This window comes from Oreochromis niloticus, linkage group LG5 (assembly GCF_001858045.2).
Source record: "Oreochromis niloticus isolate F11D_XX linkage group LG5, O_niloticus_UMD_NMBU, whole genome shotgun sequence".
Lineage (NCBI taxonomy): Eukaryota > Metazoa > Chordata > Actinopteri > Cichliformes > Cichlidae > Oreochromis > Oreochromis niloticus.
This window is the reverse complement of record NC_031970.2, coordinates 6,887,050-6,907,289: the sequence shown is the minus strand read 5'-3', so window position 1 is coordinate 6,907,289 and position 20,240 is coordinate 6,887,050. Positions and strand designations below refer to the sequence as shown.

The window sequence follows — 20,240 nt, the reverse complement described above, 5'->3', positions numbered from 1 at the left end:
ATTGCAGCTAAATGTAGTTTAGCTGCAATACAAGCTACTGAATCATGGGGTATATCCAGGCTTTCAAAGGATTGCACAGGGTCCTGTAAAAAGTCTTTTTCACTTGACTGTATGTAACAGCACTTTATTACATTACACCACGATGCATTTTAAGGTAATTTAACATTGTTTGAATGAAAATACAAGACAGCAAAACAGTGAGGCTTTCTTTTCAAGTTTTTAATACTACGTCCTAGAGTACATGGTGATGTTTTAAAGTGAAGTGACCGCTAGCTCCTGTGTTAATCACTGCATAATATGCACCACTGTGTCCCACCTGTACTCATGATGGAAAGTAGCACCTGAAAACAAACACTGAGCTTTGTAATATGTTTAATTTAGTAAAAAGCTGTATTTTAACTCAAAACACGTTGTTGTCCTATCCCTAACAAGCAGTTATATGCCAAAATGTCACCTACCATGAATAAAAAATTAAAGTAAACAAGAAATTAAAATAAAACTTTAAAGTGGTTTTGAGCAACAGTCACGTTCCAGCATCCGAGGTAAAAGTTGGATGTGTTTTTGCCACCTTCCTGCTACCCTTCCTGCTTTCTAATGCAAACTTTTTCCCTTTTTTTAAGTGCAAAAACCTGAATATATGTCATGTCCCAGCAAACACTTAATCAATGAATTACCGCTGACTGTCAATCTTGTCTTGACATTTGGTATAGAAACATTTCCAAAATGAAAGTTATGCCAGAGAAATAACTTAACTGTTATACCTTCGAGCAAATTTGTGTAAAAAAAAATGAAAAAGAAAAAAAATATTATATTTCTTCAGACCACACAGACAGAGGTAAATTCCTTCCAAACAAGCACTGTTTTGTCAAATATTTTGTCCACGAGAAAACTGTCAGCAGCATGCCAACGCAACAAGTGGCAATATAACTGACTTCATAAAAGGAGATAAGAGCGCACACCTTTGACACTGTAAGGCAAGGTTTTATTTTTTTTCCACAGGAAAAGGCAAAAGCAGAGTTTCTAAAATTCTTCAGCCTGGAGGAAGTCTTCCGAGCTGTTTGTTTGCTTCTTTGTGAAAGGAGTAAAGGACGATTTGATCATTTAGATGAGGGACTTGTTAAGGTCAAACGTTAACAAGGGAGCAGGTTAAGGCGGGGTGTAAAACATTAGGCCTACAGGGCATGAAACATGTGCAAAGGGGAATTAGTAATAATAATAATAATGATGATAATAATAATAATAATAATGATAATAGAAGAAGAAGAAGAAGAAGAAGAATTAAAGTTTTTTGTGTGCCAATAGGTTTTATTTTTCATTTTATTTTATTATAAAAATAATAATAAGTAAACAAATACATAATAACTTGAAATTTTAAATCACATTTAAAGTTGATTGATTTATCAAGTCCAGTTTCCTGCATCACAACGTCACGTTTTCTGCTTTACAGTGCATCACCACCATACTGGAAGTGCCAAGTGAGTTGAAGTCTGTCACAGATGATGGCAAAGTGAGGCAGAGGAGGAGGACTGATGACACGGAGCTGGCACAGCGAGCGAGTCGTACATTGTACTTTGTGGTGAAGGAAGGGAAGCGTGCGTCTCCTCTCCATCACATTTCACTTTTTCAAACAGTGACGGGGAATCAAAGAAGGCAGGATGTAGAATCCGTCAGACACACAGAGCGTTTCTTCAGAGTCTTGCGGTCCCACAGAGTGGTTAATTCTGCTGCTTTTAGTCGCGTTTTTTCGCTCTGCTCGGTGCGGGAGTCTGCCGATCGACCGAGGTGGAGAAGAGAGGTGTTGCTCGCTGCCTCAGCTCGCTGGATGGATCCGAGCTCATCCTTTCTCACTTACAACTGAGGACTCGGTTTGGAAGAGTTGGGATTTTGTTCCCTCCTCCGCTCCATCTCCTTTTCTGTGAGTATTCCTGTTTTCGCCGACCCTTTTATCCAGTTCTTATCTTTGGAAGGACTGATATATTATGAAATTTGCATTTATCAGGTGAATAAATGTGTTTGTTGGGGAAGTTGTGCGATTCGTGCGCTGGAGGCGAAAAGCGGTGTTTCTAATGCGTGAACGTTACAGAATCACTTTTTGTCACGTTTTGAATAAAACATGCACGGACACAAGCTGTTTGCTTATACTCGTCCAGGTAATACAGGTCAGTAAAGAAACATCATCAGGTCATTGTGTAATTTATGTACTTTAAAATTCTAACAGGGAAAGCCGCGTAACCTTATCAGCGCATGGAGAACTCTGAAGTAGATTTCCTCCTTATTTAGATTCAACAGGTTTGGCTGTCACTGTTTTTCACCGTAGGATAGTTAATGAAGCTGCTCAGAACAGAAGCCTTATGGTTGTTTCTTAATGTCGCTGATGCTGGTTAAACTGTACATCTAATTGTTCCTTTCCGACATAGGCTTGGACACAAAAGGGGAGTCATTTGATTCACATGCATACCAATTAATTGTGGTCTAAGTCGAACTCGTGCACATGTTATTTTTTCATAGAAATCAGATTTTACATTTCATACAAACTTTTACATCCACCTTAACCTGTTGTTTCCATTTTTAGCAGCTCAGGTGGCATTTTGTATAGATGACATTTTCAGAGATCTGAACAAGAGACTGCTGAAAGTGAAAGGAGATTTAACAGAGAGGAAAAATGTTTTGAAACTCATAGTAGAATAGGCATAATGGTATACAGCACCTTGATGGTCAGCACTGATCATTTGGTTGAAGACTGAATGTGTTGCTGTTAATTATCCACTTTCCCGTTTTTGTGTTTTCTTCCTCAGATGCCAGATCATTTTCAGGACAGTTAAGTCTGAAGGTGTGGAAGACTTTGCTTCACAATGGCAACAGGAGTAGCAGCGTGGCTCCCCTTTGCCAGGGCTGCAGCAATTGGCTGGATGCCTGTGGCCAACTGCCCCATGCCTATCGCGCCAAGAGACAACAGCAAGAAACAAGATGAACTTATCATCCTCAATGTCAGCGGCCGTCGTTTTCAGACCTGGAGAACAACATTGGACCGCTACCCAGACACACTACTGGGCAGTTCTGAGAAAGATTTCTTTTACAACGAGGAAACCAAGGAGTACTTTTTCGACCGGGACCCTGACGCCTTCAGAAGCATTCTCAACTTCTACCGAACGGGAAAGCTCCATTATCCTCGTCACGAGTGCATCTCGGCCTATGATGAGGAGCTGACTTTCTTTGGCATCATACCTGAAATCATTGGTGACTGCTGCTATGAAGAATACAAGGACAGAAAGCGGGAGAACTTAGAGCGGCTGCAGGATGATCAGGAAGAGAATATGGACCTGAAGATGCCCAACATGAACTTCAGAGAGACCATGTGGCGTGCCTTTGAAAACCCCCACACCTCCACCATGGCCCTGGTCTTTTACTATGTCACTGGGTTCTTCATTGCTGTCTCGGTCATCACGAATGTGGTGGAGACCGTGCCGTGTGGTGCTACTGCCAATCAGAAAGACATGCCGTGTGGCGAACGCTATACTGTTGCGTTCTTCTGCATGGACACCGCCTGTGTTATGATTTTCACCGTGGAGTATCTGTTGCGCTTGTTTGCCGCACCTAGTCGTTACCGCTTCATGCGCTCTGTGATGAGCATCATCGACGTGGTGGCTATCTTGCCATATTATATTGGTCTAGTGATGACCAACAACGAGGATGTCAGCGGCGCCTTCGTGACACTGCGCGTGTTTCGAGTGTTTCGTATCTTCAAGTTCTCCCGCCACTCGCAAGGCCTGCGGATCCTGGGTTATACACTCAAGAGCTGCGCTTCAGAGCTGGGTTTCCTCCTCTTCTCACTCACCATGGCCATCATCATCTTTGCCACGGTCATGTTCTATGCAGAGAAGGGCTCCAGCTCCAGCAAGTTCACCAGCATCCCAGCTTCATTCTGGTACACTATTGTCACCATGACGACGCTGGGGTGAGTAATAGACATATGCAACCCCCACACGCGCACACTGACACAGGTAAATGCATTCACACACAGTTACACATTGTGGTATATGTGTATTTTGTTTGCAGAATTATAACAGAGTTGCTTATGATTTTAATAAACTGAATAATTTATGAAAACCACTTTGAATTTCAAATGAGCATTAAGACAGCCTTCCCCCATACTTCAGTACGCTACAGCTTATTTGAAACTGCCAGTGTGATTAATGGTGGGGAGTGTAGCATTTATCTATCAGCACAAACATTCATGGTGTTTTGTTTGCCTTAGTTAGAGCTCTCCAAATAAGAAGACACTGTTTGAATACATGCAATACACAAGTAGATGCTCAGATAATAGATTTGTATTTGTGCAGGGGATGTACAGCTCATGCAGAGCCACATCTTGTAGTTTCTCTTTTGATCAGTGTAAATTCTTGGTATAGAAAAAAAAGTTTACATTTCATTTCCCATGTCATTAGGTTGCCACAACCAAAACATTTGAACATTTTTACTAATATTAAAACAAACAGTTCTGATTATTCATAGCCCTCCAATTAAGTAACAACTCTTTTCCACCTCCACACTCTTATGGCATGACTTCTAATCATCTTTGAATAAATAGTGAGGTTGATTGTTTTCAGAGGACAAAAAATAGCTTTTCTACTGTTTTTTCAACAAATTTTCCTTTTGCTAATTGGGGCCAAACCAGGAGCTCCGTAAGAATAGCTAAAGCTTCAGTTTAAAAATGCTTTGCGAGCGTGAAATAATTTAACTGCATTATAAAGTGAGATTTTCCCTCTGTACGCCTGGAGGCGAAGCGTCCCATGAAGCATCCTCTGTCACCTTTATTATGATTCCACTCTGCTCTTAATCTTTCCTTCGAGCTCGCTGAGATTCTGTGCCATGAATGGCAAGGTGAACTTAAAAGTGTTCCCAAAGTTTGGTCGAGTGTACTACTCTATTAAAGAAGCAGAATTGAAGAATAATTACGAGTTCCTAAAAATGCATTCTTCACTCAGACTCTCTTTGTAGATAATGCTATGCATGTAAATGGAAAATGTGCTTTTGGAAAGAAACGACATGACACAAAATAATTTGAATGGTTTTTGTGACTCACATGAGTAATATAAACGTATTTTTGAATATAAATCACTTTCAACATGAGTGAGCAGGAAACACGTTAAAGGAAATGCCTATCGTTTTAAGTCTGTCTAAAAGGAAGACCTACATTTTATATGTATTGAAAACATTTTTGGCCTCTGTCATTTTTCATTCTCTCCACAGCAGCTATGACAAGATTCCCACCTCATGTGATTTCAGTGAAAGTAATGCACGACTCTAAACTTCAGGATAAAAAGATAAAGTTTATATGAGTCTTCAAGAATTTAATAAATTGTGAAAAATGGACTTAAGATAATAATATTTTTGAAACGTCAGTGAGTTGGATTTTTTTAGAGAAACGGTGAAAGATGCTATTACTATACTAGACTGATGGGTTGGATTTTACATTGTTTGATTTATGTGACCACAAAGATATGTATGTTCTAATTACCATCAAGTGAGAATCAAGAACTTTTTGAACGTTTATTAAAAATACATATGTACACTACATTTCATTAATCATTTCAGCTCTTTTACAATATTTAATCAACTCAAAAAATAAGGTAAAAGTCTAAAAAAATACATTACTCACTGAAATTTTACCAATTCTTTAACCAATTATTGGTAGGAGGGCTGTGAGATACACTCATAACTTCCTATCCGAAATGCAATGTTTATTACAATAACGTCTGTAAATGTAGTGAATTTATAAGGTTATATAATGACCACAAGGATAGACATTTTTCTTTCATCATTTGATAAATATGGTTATGTTGTACAGCCCCGATTGCTGGGGGGTAACCTACTAGCCTTAATAAACCTTTATATATACATTTTTATAAACCTAATAAATAGACATTAAGAATTGTATTTACAACATTTAATTACTTTAACCTACACCGATCTTTATTCCTATTAAGGAATAAAGCTAATAGATGCTATGAACTACAAATTCCTCTTTTAATTCTTCTGAATTGATTAACAATAGGAGGCCTCACATGTGAGTGTGACACTGTCACAAGGTGTCACTGGTTGTGTCTGCTGCAATGATCTGATTAGATTAGACAAGAAATTATGAAATCTGACAATTCTGATATTCTCATTCTCAAAAACAAGCCTTAAGCAGAAAATTTGGTGTAACATCATATTGCAGACCAGTCAGCTTACCATTTGTTATTGAGTTGGCCATCCTCATAGAGAAATGCAGCCTCGCTGAGATCTTCTTTGACATGAAGTCTACATTTCCATGACATTTCTTTTTAAACTGACCAGATGTTCTATGCTGTTCATGTGTCTGACTTCCTGCCCAGCTCATCAGCTCTGTGCAGGTTGCCATTGCTTCCATCAGTGTACTTTTAGCAGAGCTACTTGTGGGAAGCTTCTGAAATGCAAAGTGGCATATTTGGAGGAATCATAAGCATTAGCTTGGACTGGCTATGACCTGTTCCTGCATCCTAGCGAGACCGAAGGCACAAGGTTAGATGAGTTCAAGACGGTAAAGACACGGACAGATAGCCTGTTCCTCCCACCAACGAAAATAATTGATTGATGTTGAAACCTTATTGATGTAGCATTGACTGTTCAATCACTGAGAATTTCCTTTTTGTTTCACTACAGGAAATCATCTCAAACTCAAAGCAAAGTAACTAACTTTGCACTTTAACCATTTGCTTTATTTATCTATTTGACTACAAAAGCTATATCTTAGCTTTAGTTAGGATTTTGAATTGTCCCCTTTGTTGAAAGTGATATTGTTTGTGCAGATATTAGTGCTGCTGGATGAACCAAAGAATGGCTTTAATTTATGTGTGGAAGTTTTGTTTTACACATAGAATCTAAAACCTAACTTTTTACTATCAAATGGTAAATGGTAAATGGCCTGTATTTATATAGCGCCTTCTAGTCCCTAAGGACCCCAAAGCGCTTTACATATCCAGTCATTCACCCATTCACGCACACATTCACACACTGGTATCAAGATTTATATTGTCTAGAAACTACAAATATTTATGTTTAGTGACATAATAATTTTTATTTTCAAAAATAATTATACTGTTTATTATTGATTCATATGCAGAAACCATGAATACTGGATTGGACAGCATGTGTGGGAGCTGTCCTGCTGCACCAGATTACTACAGATAACTACACTGCAAATGTCATGAGCTTCTGCCTCTTTCCTAAACTAAAATGAAATTAAATAAAGTATGGTTAGATTCCTGGTCAGGAGTCAAATGACATGTTTTGCTGGTCGACCTAAAACTTCCTGAACTAGACATTTCCCAGCTTGACTTGTGGCAAACAGCCTTTTTTCTGTTTTGTTATATATACAGTATAGTACGAAAGACAAGCATGGACCATAATAGTCCTATTAGTCTCTGTGTTGTGTAAGGCCAAACAGGCTGCCTGACCTTACCTGTGCAATATTTGTGTGGTTTGCTGTGTGTGGTACAAGTACTTTCTTTTGTATCACACATACTAAAGGATAGAAATGCCAAGGTGAAAGCATTATGTAAACTGTAAACCTGAACAATGTGTTTTCACAAAGACCCATTATGTCTGATGCACAATAGGCAGTGGCACTGAGAGTCTATCTACAGCTCTGACAAAGTGATCCTCATCACTACCCAAGGACAATTATTTGTAATCGGGAAAACTATCAATCGATGCACGTTCAAAGCAAACACACGCATCATTTTGTAAGTGCTGAATTCAAGGGCTGAAATTCAATACCTATTACAAAAACTAACATTGGATACTGTTGGAAATAATTCTGCAGACAATATCGAATGTATGAAGTCAGAGTATAAATCAGTATAAGAATAAACTTTACCATACAGTTCATACCATAGTTTATACCATAGGGTTTTGTCTAATTACCTGAAAAAGATCTGTTCAGTATTATTGACTCTGTAAGTAAAAGATTCATTTTAATCTGAGTCATTGTACCCTGTGCTTTTAGGTAACACTGAGATCCGTTACAATATTGTAAAATATATTCTATTGTGTAATATACTGTATATTGTATATATTTAAAGTGTATAATATTGTATAGTAAATCTTAAAATATTATAAGAGTTGTATTCAGCTTGAGTAATATCATAATCACTTCACCATTCCCTCCTATGTTGAGGTGGGCTTCATGTGTGCAGTAGTACACATCATAAAGTAGACATAAATCAGAATAGACTCACAACTCATCATGGTCATTTTGGGCTTTTTAATTATTTCTTTGAAATGTTCTTTTTTTGAGGGTGGAATGATTGTACAGCATATATCTTTAATGACTTTAAACAATTAGAATTTGGCTTTATTTTGTATTTTCTCTAATCCACACAGGGTCAACTATACTTATAGGCTCAAATATACACATAAAATCACTTAAAACTTTTAGTAAGTGGCACTGAAGGTTCTAAAGTGTCTTTTAATTTGCCAAGGCCAAGGCCTGTTAGCTTCTCGTTAGTGGTCATGGTTGACTAAAACTAGCAATTTCTCGTTGTCTGAATAAAAACCATTTGTTTGACTGCACACACTGGACTGACCAATTTCAAATTTGCCAAATCACAACAACTCAAGGCACTTAATATTTTAAGGTGATGACCCAACAATATTATGACTGACACGCAGAACAATGGGAAAGTTCAAGGAATTCATTGAGGATCTAAGAAGGAGAACTATATATCTACACAAGTTAGGGGAAGGTTGCTTGAAGTCATTTCTATCCAACTGCACATTTGAGGATCATCTGTACAAACAATTGCATGTAAGTATAGTTTATCGCCACTTTGCCAAAGTCTGGAAGAAGAACCAAATGGTCACACTCACATGAGAGGAAATTGGTTAGGATGTTCAGAAACAACTCAGGATCTACCAAGGCTTCCATGAACTGCAAACTGCTTGAATACCAGCATTACTGTTCACAATGAAACAAGTTTTAAATCGCCGCCCGTGGACTGAGAGGGTCCCAACAAAGGAAGATTCTACTCCAAATCGACACCTTTAAGCTTGACTGAAATTTGCTGCCGCCCATATGGACAAGCCAGTTACCTTACAATAGGTAGGTTTGGAAGTGTAAAGGTGAGGCTTTAAACCTAAGAACTCTGTACCAACTCTCAAGTATGGTGCTGGTAGGGGCATGGCCATGATGAAACAAGCTAAGGTTTTGGAATGGCTTTCTCAAAGCCCCAGCCTCATTCTTTTCAACACACTAACCAACTTAAATAAACTTTACTGATTCATCAAGTCAAATATCCAGTCAGAATTATGCCCAAAGGCTTGTTGGCTACTAAAATCCTCTGATCTGATCTGCATTTAACCATATATTACTGGGTGTATGTATATATCAGAGACTGTATGTATACTTGTGTGGATTACAGAAAATTCAAAATGAATTCAAACTTGTGCATCCAATCATTATTTGTTAGAGTCATTGAAAATGTATGCTGTACAGCTAATCCACCCTGAAATAAGAACAGTTTAAAGAAATTATAAAAAGTGCCAAATAACCTTTAGATTTAACCGTATATAAATAACCATACATATAAGGTCATGATGTAAACTTCTGACGAAAACTCTATATTTAAAAGGGCAACCAAAAAAACAAGCAAAGACACAGTACTGTACACTCTTTGTTTTAACAGCTTACACCCACACCTATAAAACAAAGCCAGTCAGGTGAAAATAAAATAGTTCAAATGTTTTTGCGTGTACATCACCCACCCGCCCTTCTCTAAAGCTTCTTATATGTGAATTAGTATGGGTAAATATGTATATATGAGTACAACTGCAACTGAACAAACACACCAGCCTTTCATGAGGCGCAGTGTTCCCTCCTGCCTGTCGCCTGTCAGTCTGTTCACCTACTGAAGGAACATATGCTCAGGTGATGAGGTCACCAATATCCCATCTGTCAATGCATATAAAAAGCTCTGGAGATGAAAATCTTTTATCTAACACTGTTTTTTTATTCCCTTGGGTTCTGTTTGAACTGCTCTGTTTGATTTCTGAGAAAATCTATCTGCACTAGTTTAAATCCACATTTATGTTTGCTTGTCTGTGTTTTATTATTTATGTGTTATAAATGCTATAAAATCATTTACAGTCTTTGTGTTCAAATGAGTTTAAGTTTGTATTTCCATTTTTTATTCATCAAAAAACGCTTTTAGCAGATATTGATATGAATAAGTTTCTATCGCACAATATACAACGTGCTGTAAGTTTATTTTTATTTTTATCTTTAGGTAATGTAGGTAATGGGTTTTTTGGGGGAAGGGGGGTTGTATCATGTGTGGACATACTGCAAATCAATTGCCCACTGGGGACAATAAAGTTACCATTGAACTTGCAAGCAAACACCCATGTACACTAGCTAACCACACACTTTATACCATATAAAAAACATTCAGTCTAAACCCTCTGATAGAATTTAAGCTTTAGCCTTAATACAACCTAAAGCTGTATATTTTCTCAAAGTTGTAAAAGAAACATTAACAAAGGGGATCTGAATATTCTCCCTAGATTGAAACAGCTTCAAAACCACTGAAATTCTAAACTTGTTTTTTTTTTATTAGATCTGTTCCGACATCTTTCAACAACCACATTGTCATGTTAGAAATACACAACTTTTTGAGTATCACAGCTCATGCCCAGCTTCAACACAGTGACTCTAATGATGAATACACTTATTCAGTGAAGTACCCTTTTAGTTCAGCATAAGGTGAAATGGTTACTGCATTCAATTTGGTTAGTGATCATATTTCTGTGAGACTGCTGCAAAGTCCAGAAACACAATACACGAGACAACAAGCACCTTTACAAAAATATTGGATGCTATTATGTTATGGGTTTGAATTTTTTTAAAAGCCATTAAGATTTACATAAAAAAAACTCAGTTACCAATTTCTTTTGCAACAACAACAACAAAAAAAATCAAAGTCTTTGATGTTGATAGCCAATAATTGAGTCTGTCAATTATTTATCAGCCACATTTAAATTATAACCCCAAAGAGCACATATGCACATTCAGATTTTGATTCATTTACACGCATAAATAGTTATTGCCTTTGATCTTGTTGGGTTTATGACCTGCCTCCCTGCGCCCTCTCCGGTCTTCATGAGCCCAGACAGCACAGCACAGCAGTTCTGGGTAATGGGCTGGAGCTGAGGGAGATGAGGGGGGAAAGGGACTGACTGGCTGTATAATCAGCCACTTTCACTGTCCAGGAACAGGGGTGTTAAATCAACCTCAGGTGGCTGATAAAAGAATCTGGATTGAATCTCAGCAAGGTCCGCTCCCTGCGGCTGCCTGCCGACGCTGGCGCTGTCGGATACACGGGCACCGGCATCAGTGGGACAGGATCCGAAAGATTGATGAGGAAGGAGAAATCCCTCTCTCCTGCTCTCTCCGACTGTCTTTTTCTCCCCCATCCTCCCCTCATCCCCCATGAGTCTCCCAGGGGAACAGCTATTTTGAGAGCACAGACACTATGTGTGAAAGGGAGTTAGCAGTTTCAACTATAATCTGATACATGAGCCAGACACAATGCATGAAAGCAGTCATTTTTACCTGCGTGACAGGTGCACTGAAAGCAAAGGTTCACTGGTGAGGTATCATCTCTCCCAAGTCTCCCACACCTCTAAAAACATTATTAACCCAATAATGAGAGAAATATTAATGAGGTGTGCATTGAAATCTGACTCTGGTGTTATAATTAGAGTGATTCTCCCAGTTGTAGAGTCCTGGTCCTGGACGGAGGCTTGTTCTGTAGCAGAAAGTGAGAGAAAATGTTGTTATGCATGTAGGTCATGTTCCCATCTCTGCCTTAATCAGTGGCTATATATAATCTGCTTCTTTCTTCAGAGAGACTTTAAGCTCTCTTCCCTCTGTGTTCTCTGCTCAACATCTCTATTAGATAAAGTGGACTGGGCCTAGGGGCCAAAGGCAGGACTAGAGAGGTCAGATGAATTGTGCTTGCTGTTCACAAGCGCTCTTTGTTCTATTGGGAAAAATGAATAGGAACTGGCTGAGAAAGACAAACAAAACTCGCCAAAGTCACTCCTGTCATTGCTTCAGTTTTTTTTTAATACAGTGCTCAAATTCCTAAACCACACAACCATAAACATGCAGACCTGAATGAGGAAACTAATCATTATTTTCATCATCGATCAAGATAGGGATTAATTTTTCAGTGTGTCCATTAGGCTCAAATTACACTGTAGAACCATGAAGGATTGCCTAATGTAAATTTATTTGCCCGTGAAGGTGGTATTACATTTTTTTTCCTCTGGTTACCGCCAGTCCAGCATCTGACGTTGGCCGATATATAAATGGAGGTGTGTGTGAAACTTTTCAGGAAGGTTCTGCAAACACATTACCTAAATTGGGTTATTTGAGTTCAAACCCAGATAAAACTGACTCGAGTGAAAGCAAATGAACAAATGTATGCCTATAAGGTCCAACCTGTAAGGTGTGGTGGTGCTGGTGAAAAATTTGCAATGGCAGGCTCCAGAATAACTTTTTATCTCAGAAAGGAACTGGGTCTCCATGGCACTGCATTGGCAAGTCACACTTGAACAGCAGAACACAAACAACATAACCAGCGTCAACTCATTAAAAAAACCAGAAGGTACCACCTTGTGGTTTTCATCCAGCAGTGACAAAGTACCTCTTAAACTAGTGTGTCAATAATAGTATGCATAATGTGGCCTCAATCCAACCGGCACTTCCACTTAGCACATTGCCTTTGATTGTGTTTTAAAGGTTAATTATTGATACTGAATTACATTTTCAAGGAGGGAGACCAGTAATCAGTAAAATTAAAACAGCAAAATTCAACCAAAAAACAACTATCCAGCAACAGACTTGATAACTAATATGTATATATCATATATTCCTCCAGTGCTCCTCTCTGCAAATATTTGCATTGAGTGTAAAGTTCAACGTGTGTATTTGCACTCCATGAAAACTGGGATTCGTTTTTTTATGCAATAACAACACATGGCTCTGGTGACAAACCATGTTGTAATAATGACTTCTCAAGGTTTTGTCCCAGAATACCAATCTCTGCAATGCTAGATTTCCTTTTCCAATAGTCAAGTCTGATTTCTTTGACCTTCACCATGGGGTACCTATTCTAACCAATCATCCTCATCCCCTAGTCATAATACCATCGTTTTCTGATCTCATACCAGCTGTTTTCTTATGTAAACCAAACAACAGCATAACTATGGCAGGTTCACATCAATACACCTGCAGGTTGATATTTGCAAAATGTGCAAAATAATACATTGATTTATTTAGCAGTCTTAGGAGGCACTGACAAAATTATTCACACTTCCCAAAAAAGAGCTCAGATCACACAGTGTTTGTCTTTTTGAATGTTATTATTAATAATGTCTCAGCATAGGATCACATAAACATTTTTGTTGTTTTGAGCTTTTCCAAAACTCTTGTTCTTTGTGCACCTTATGAATATTTCACAAAATCTAAATAGGTTTAATTGCTCAACTTCACCACTGATTCCCAGGGTAATGTGAAACTTTAATGAGTAAGTCTGTAGCACTAAGTTTGGTGATGATAAAAAAAGCAACAATCTTAGACCTGATTTTAACTCTTAAATCCTTTCTTAGTTCAACACTCAGTTTTGTGTAAAGGGATTAATTAACACTGGGAAGAACAAAGCCTCTCATGTTGGGACTGAATTAACAGTCTGTAAAAGAAGCTGAGTATTATATTTTTTTAATGCCTGCATGTAATATCTGAAGGATTCTTTGTTTTTCCATGGAAATGTGGTTATCACTGTGCAAGAAAATGGGACGTGAATTTGATTTCTAGCCTCTGCTTGTTATGTTAATCTATCTATTTCCCTAGTACTTGCAAATTGTGTTTACAGTTAATTATGGATAATTGGTAACAAAAGTGGGGAGTTGGATTGCATTTTAGAAAGCAATAAATGCCAATTAATTGTGGAATGTCATACATTTGTTAATAATGCAGGATCTCTGTGCCAAGCTGAAACAGAACTGGGAGGCAGTGCTTCCTAGTTTCTAAGTGGGATTATTCCTTCACACAAATCATCTGACGTTGTTAGAGATTGTTGTAGTTTTCTATGGCAGTCTGCTTTCAGACAAAATTAATGGGCTATTTTGCTGCCTTGCAGAACCCCTGGGGTCAAAATGAGTGCAGCTAGTAGGAAATTAGAAGTATTCCTGCCTTTATCGAGCCAAGATGCTCTTGGAGCCAATTTCCCAACACAAGGCTCTTTAATAGAAACCTTTCTAATGATAGCTGTGGAATTTAATTTAGCTCCAGTACGGGTTCATTTAACACCTAAACTCATTTAAAAGGAATTAAACTTGCAAAGGATAGTGGTCTCTGGCAAGCTTAACAACCCCTACACTCTCTTGACATTTTTCTCTTTCTCTTACTGGGATTGTAAAATGGCCAAAGCTTCGTCCTATAAAGCTTCAGATACTAGTTTGACAGCAGGGAACAAGAGAAACTGGCAGGTAACATTGCAAAGGGTTTTTTTTTTTTCAAACTATGTTTAACCAGCAGTGTGCTTACATCATTTCTTTTTCAAGGTGGAGCAGCAGCACAGCATAGTGTACAAAAAAATTGCTCATCCAATTATCAAGTTGTGTTGTTTCTGCATGAATCATGAGGCAATATATGCAGAAGCAGGATTAATAGTTACACTAACAATCCTCATTATTATCTATGTAATCTATCTATAAAGCGATTATCCTTGGTTGGAAGATGTTACCTTACAATAACCTATTAAAATACCACTTTAAAGGTAATTCTAACATAAAGTAAGTTCTCACAAGAGCTTTTCTAAATACAAATGATATAAACAATGGTGTATGAAATGCCATAGCTAGAGGACATTACATGTCTAGGAGTGAGAAGGCTAACGAGCATGTCAGAGATATAATGTACTAGTAAACCAATTACATTTCTTTTTAATATTGTCAAAGAATTCCACCTACTTCTGCATAACCCAGGTATAAACATCCAGTGACAGAAACACTGGCAGGTAGAGTTATAATCTGGAAATTAAGCAGATGTGGAAACCTGGGAAGCTGTTGCTGTTGCTTACTTGCACACCTTGTAGATGCTGAGAAGCATAGTATACTCCCACTAAAAGGATGTTTTTGGCCTGGAACCCCTGAGATAAATTCAGTTTTCTTTTTGTAAAAGGTAATAACTACTTTAGTTTGTTCAAAACGATATTTTTGTGTTCAGTGCTGTGTCTTAACAACTGCGGCATTTTATAAAAAGAATTAATACATTTATATTCACAGTTTTGCAACCTTAAACTGAGTTTTTTGTACCATTTCTCTCCCTCCTAGACATCTAATAGTTTTACACCATCAGTCCACAGGCTCTGTAATAACTTCTCAGTTATTTTTATTTCAAAAGTCAGTTCTTTTATGACACCACTTGCCTAAAACAAGCAGTTGGGGCATCACTGAACAGTCCTTTATCTATCTTCATAGAAATCCAGCTTGAAACGGCTGAACTATTCACTCTCGTTCTCTGCTGTCCCTGGACTCCAATTTTTTTTCTTTCATCTTTTTTCCTTTCATCTCTTTTTTCTTTCTGGCCCTGATTTTTTAGTTCTCTGTTGCCAGTAAGGTCTGATTGCTTTTAACAGTTAAGCTGCAGCAGTAAACATACTGCAGTCCATTCACTATTAGTTTTTAAGCAGTGAGGGGAAAACGTTCTCTTCATATAGTCTGAATATAGCCATAAAAATGATTATTGATACAGTTGAAAACCTCTTTATACAAAAGCTTATTATAAAGTTATTTCTTTTCTTCCTAGTCATTACATTTTGAAAACGCTACATTTTTAGGTTTCAAATTTGTTTCATGACAGATTACTTGTAAAAGTCTTTCTGCTGTAAACAAGAGCTGTCAGCGGGCCTCCTTCAACCATGACTTATAGTGCACGCTCTCTCTACCAACTTCCATTCAAGTTGCGTGTTTTGCGTGGAGGTGCCGTCACATTAAGTGTCATAAGTCATGAGTGGGAGTGTGTTACAAAACCCTCCACAGAGAGTCTGCCACAGTGCTTCACTTACAGGCTACATATAAACATGTGCTGTTTGCCACGGAAGACGATCCATGCAAATGTAAAGTGTATGTGACTACTGGTATGTTTACATTTTATAAACTACTAAAACTGTGATATAGACATAAAGACTAAAAGCTGATGTCTTCACCAAGACATGCAGTCACAGATGACCACAGTAAAAAGAAAATTGATTATCAGCCTGAAACCTACAAGTGTAGAAACCTGGTGACAAGTGTATTTATGACTACCATCATGGTCAAAATTTGTATTTGTTACAGACAAACTAACACCGAAGTTCAGTAACATACTCCTCTCTGGTTTAGACATGGCAGGCCATTTCTCCCTCACACTACTCCAGGTTTCCCTCTCAATGACCACTTGAGAACTGAAGTCTCCCAGATGGAACACTTTCCAGTAACCTACCCTGAGACTCCAGTACACCCACCCCTCTTTAGCCATGCCTTGACGTAAACCTGACTGCCAGTATCTCTCAACATTAGAAGCTTGGGCCTCCTCCACCAAAGAGATGATATTCCATGTCCTTAGAACCAGTTTTGGCAACTGCCTCACGTTCTGACTGCTTCACATGGCACCAGACCCCTACGGCTCCTCCTACTGGTGGTGAGCCCAAAGGAGGGTGAAGCTATTTGGCTTAGGGCAAATTGCACCAGGCGATATAATATCTGGGATCACACCTTATACTATGACAAAATAGTTTTAAGAACACAGACAAACCAGGTGGATTATGTGCCAGTCGTGGCAAAAATATGGAGGGATTGCTTTTTTAGTGAGCTGCAGGGACACTTGTGGTGTAACCCAAGGGGAAAAAATTACAGCTGATCTGTCAGCTACAATTATGAGAAAGTTGGAACCAGCTGGATGAAAAATATTTTTCAGCAGAGAAGTTCATACCTCAGGCTGCACGACTTAAGAGGTGCAACAGCCTGAGGTATGGACCATGCGGTATGGCACCTCTAAGGCTTACAGCCTGAGGGCGAGCAATAAAGTACTAATTGTGATGTATTTTTTGATGATTTCATACATTTTTCTCTGAATGATCTGGGGAAAAACATTAATTAAATATAGTTTTAAAATTTGTTTTAGGTGTGTTTCACAAAGTCAGAATTTCCTTTTAAACAAAAATGGGTTGTCTCATATGTGTGGTTTGTTTATTTGCTACAAAGTAAAAGAGTTGAAGATCACAATTTTTGCCAGGAGCTGTAAACATTTTTATTAAGAATAAGAATAAGAATAAGAACAACTTTATTTATCCCGAGGGAAATTCTTTTGTCATGTACATGCTCAAAGCAGCAGGACAGACAGAGGAACAGATGAATAAGATATAAGATATACAATATATACAATAAGAATAGTAGTGTACAGTAATATACAGTAGGATAGTGCAAGACATAGTATCGAATAACTCTAACGAAGTAATATATATAACTATATCCTGGTGAATAAATAACTTAACTATCAGTGCAGGCGATTCTAGAAAGTGACAAAGTATTGTGCAATAGAATAAAGGGAGTAGCAGCGTATGATGGGGGGATGAAACAAATATTCAATAAGGTACTCTTTGGTAATATTGCCCGGCCTGGGAGGGAACAGAATAACATTGGTAATCGTCTCAGGAAAATCACCTACAGAGTGAGGAAGAGTTGAACAGTCTTATTGCCACCAGCACAAAGGATTTCCTGTGGCGGTCAGTTCTGCATTTCGGGGCAATGAGTCTTTTGCTGCGTTTGCTCCGATGGTCCATCATGGGAGCGTGCATGGGGTGGGAGGGGTTGTCCATGATAGAAACAAGCCTTTTTAGCATTCTCCTTTCAGACATCCTCCAGGTTCTCAAGTCTGACACCCAGGACAGAACCAGCCTTACACTGGTATAAAATTAGGCCATTTTATACCAGTGTAAATCTAAATTAAATAAATAATAATTATATTAATATAAATATAAGCTCTAACTCATATGGATTGGAATGAATATACATTTTAAATGTTAGTTTAACAGTTTAACTGTGTATATATGTCTGTCTGTCTGTCGCTGTGGATTGTCTTACAGCGAACACTAAAAGGATGGCTGTTTGATAGCATATGGCAACTTTTGTGACAAAGGCACAAGCTTGCCTCCTTTAAACAAGTTTAAGTTTGTTTATTTGCTACTTAAAGTGAAAAATACACTAAAAAAATGTTAGGCTGTCTGCTCGACATGTTTGTGAAATTGCCCATGACATGTTTTGCCTGCTGTATGATCTCACCCTCTGAGAGAGTAGGAGCAGTCTGTTGCACTTGGCTGAGTGAGTGAGTGTATATGATTGAATTTGGCACACAAAGTTCAACAAAGTGAGGGGAAGTGTAGGAAGATTATGTAAAATTAGGTTAGGGGAAAATCAACATGTACAAAGGGAAGAAGCATTGGAAATTGGAAACATTTTTTAGATAAAATTATCTGAAGAATGTGACATTGGAAAGTGATAGATGAGAGAAGGTACGAAAAAAGAAAGCAAGTAGTAGAAAGGCAAAAAGGAAAAAGGAAGTAGGTGAACATCAAATTAAAAAGAAAAGGACAAAAGGGAGCAAGGAGGATAGAAGATGTGATTGTATCTAGTATAGCTCCCTGCAAGTTATCTCAAGATGTTTGTATCAGGACACAAAGAAGAACCTTGAATGACACAGCATGCTCTTTACCCCGAATAAGTGGGTTATTTTTAGATGCTTGGCCCTTATCTCACTACACAGCTGGCAAGGTTTTGGCTCGCAGAAAAGGTAAAGAAAATGTATTAATAACCTTCAATGTGATGTGAAGGTGGATGCAGACAGGGGAACAGGACTGGTACAGTTACATTATCTGAGTGGACCGTCAAGGTTAACTGAGCGTACCTTAAAGATAAAATAAAATGCATGAAACAAAGAGAGAACTAAGAAATGTCTGATTGTAGAATTTTGTGTGAGCTAATTTAAATGATATGTAAGTGAATGTTACTTGTTATGTGTGTGTGTGTGTGTGTGTGTGCGCGCGCGCGCGTGTGTGCGTGTGTGTGTGTGTCCAAGCCTCCAGTGCATATATCTAACTGACATTATAAATAACACCAGCATGTTTATTTATGTTTTCCATTACTGTCTCAAATGTAGCTCTAGGATACAGACTCAGTTCCTTCTTTTTTAACCTCACCTTTAAATATCAATTTATATTCAGCCAGAGTTCAGCAGATGGTTAAATAATACAAAGTGTTGGTTTTCCATACATGTTTTGAATCAAGTGTTATTTTTTATTCAATATCAGACTTGCAAGTCAAGTCATGAAGGAAGTAAAAGAAGCTTTCTGATTGGATGTCAGAAGTAATCAACATTACATCATTTAAATCAGTTACAACGAGGACAAACAGCATATTCATATGGAAGAGGGGTGTTGCATTTATATTGTGCCATGATCAGTGAATGACAATGGAATGGTTACTTTTCTGGCTAATTTAAGCACCAGTTTGAAAAAGCAAAGTGGTGATTAGCATAATTATACCTTAATCTGGCCTCATTAGCAAACCAATGTCTGATGTTAACATGTAATAAGAGAGTTTTCTGATCATTTCTACCTGTACCTGTTTTTTATTCACTCTATGCTTTCATAAACTGAGGAAATGCTATCACATTTCCACTAGTGATTTCTGAAAGCATTCATTTGAACACAGATCAAAATCATAGTAAATTAAATACAAACACATAATGTAAGTAGTATTCCCTGAATTTACTGGAGTAAGGAGCATCACTGCCTTCTTGAGCTTATAAAGAGAAAAAGTAATAATTTCAGTCAAAAACCTTTTGAAAATTTTGTAAACTGACTCACTTTATATTTGCATAGGAAGTGATCCAATTGAGGTCATAGGGGGTTGGAACTTCCATAGGAAAGTCAAAAAGGGAGGTACACCCTGGACAGGTTGCCAGTTTGTCATAGAGAAACAGACAACCATGAAAACCTACTGCTGATTTAGAAGCACCAGGTAACCTAACCACGGACTGTAGAAAGAAGCCAGAGTATCCATAGAGAAGCCACACAGACACAGGGGAACATGCATACTCCACAAAGGCCTTCTTG

General features: G+C 38.0%; 1 protein-coding gene across 4 annotated transcripts in view; it reads left to right on the top strand.

The window, feature by feature from the left end:
- The first annotated feature begins 1,457 nt into the window (after window positions 1–1,457).
- The window catches only part of LOC100693467 (potassium voltage-gated channel subfamily D member 3), an 87,675-nt gene continuing 68,892 nt past the window's right edge, over window positions 1,458–20,240 (top strand). For all 4 annotated transcript variants that reach the window (XM_019359335.2, XM_019359334.2, XM_003454303.5 and 1 more), the window contains exons 1-2: window positions 1,458–1,915; window positions 2,796–3,955. In XM_019359335.2, coding sequence (XP_019214880.1) covers window positions 2,853–3,955 — 1,103 coding nt within the window. In that variant the 5' untranslated portion in view covers window positions 1,458–1,915; window positions 2,796–2,852. The remainder of the gene's footprint in view (window positions 1,916–2,795; window positions 3,956–20,240) is intronic.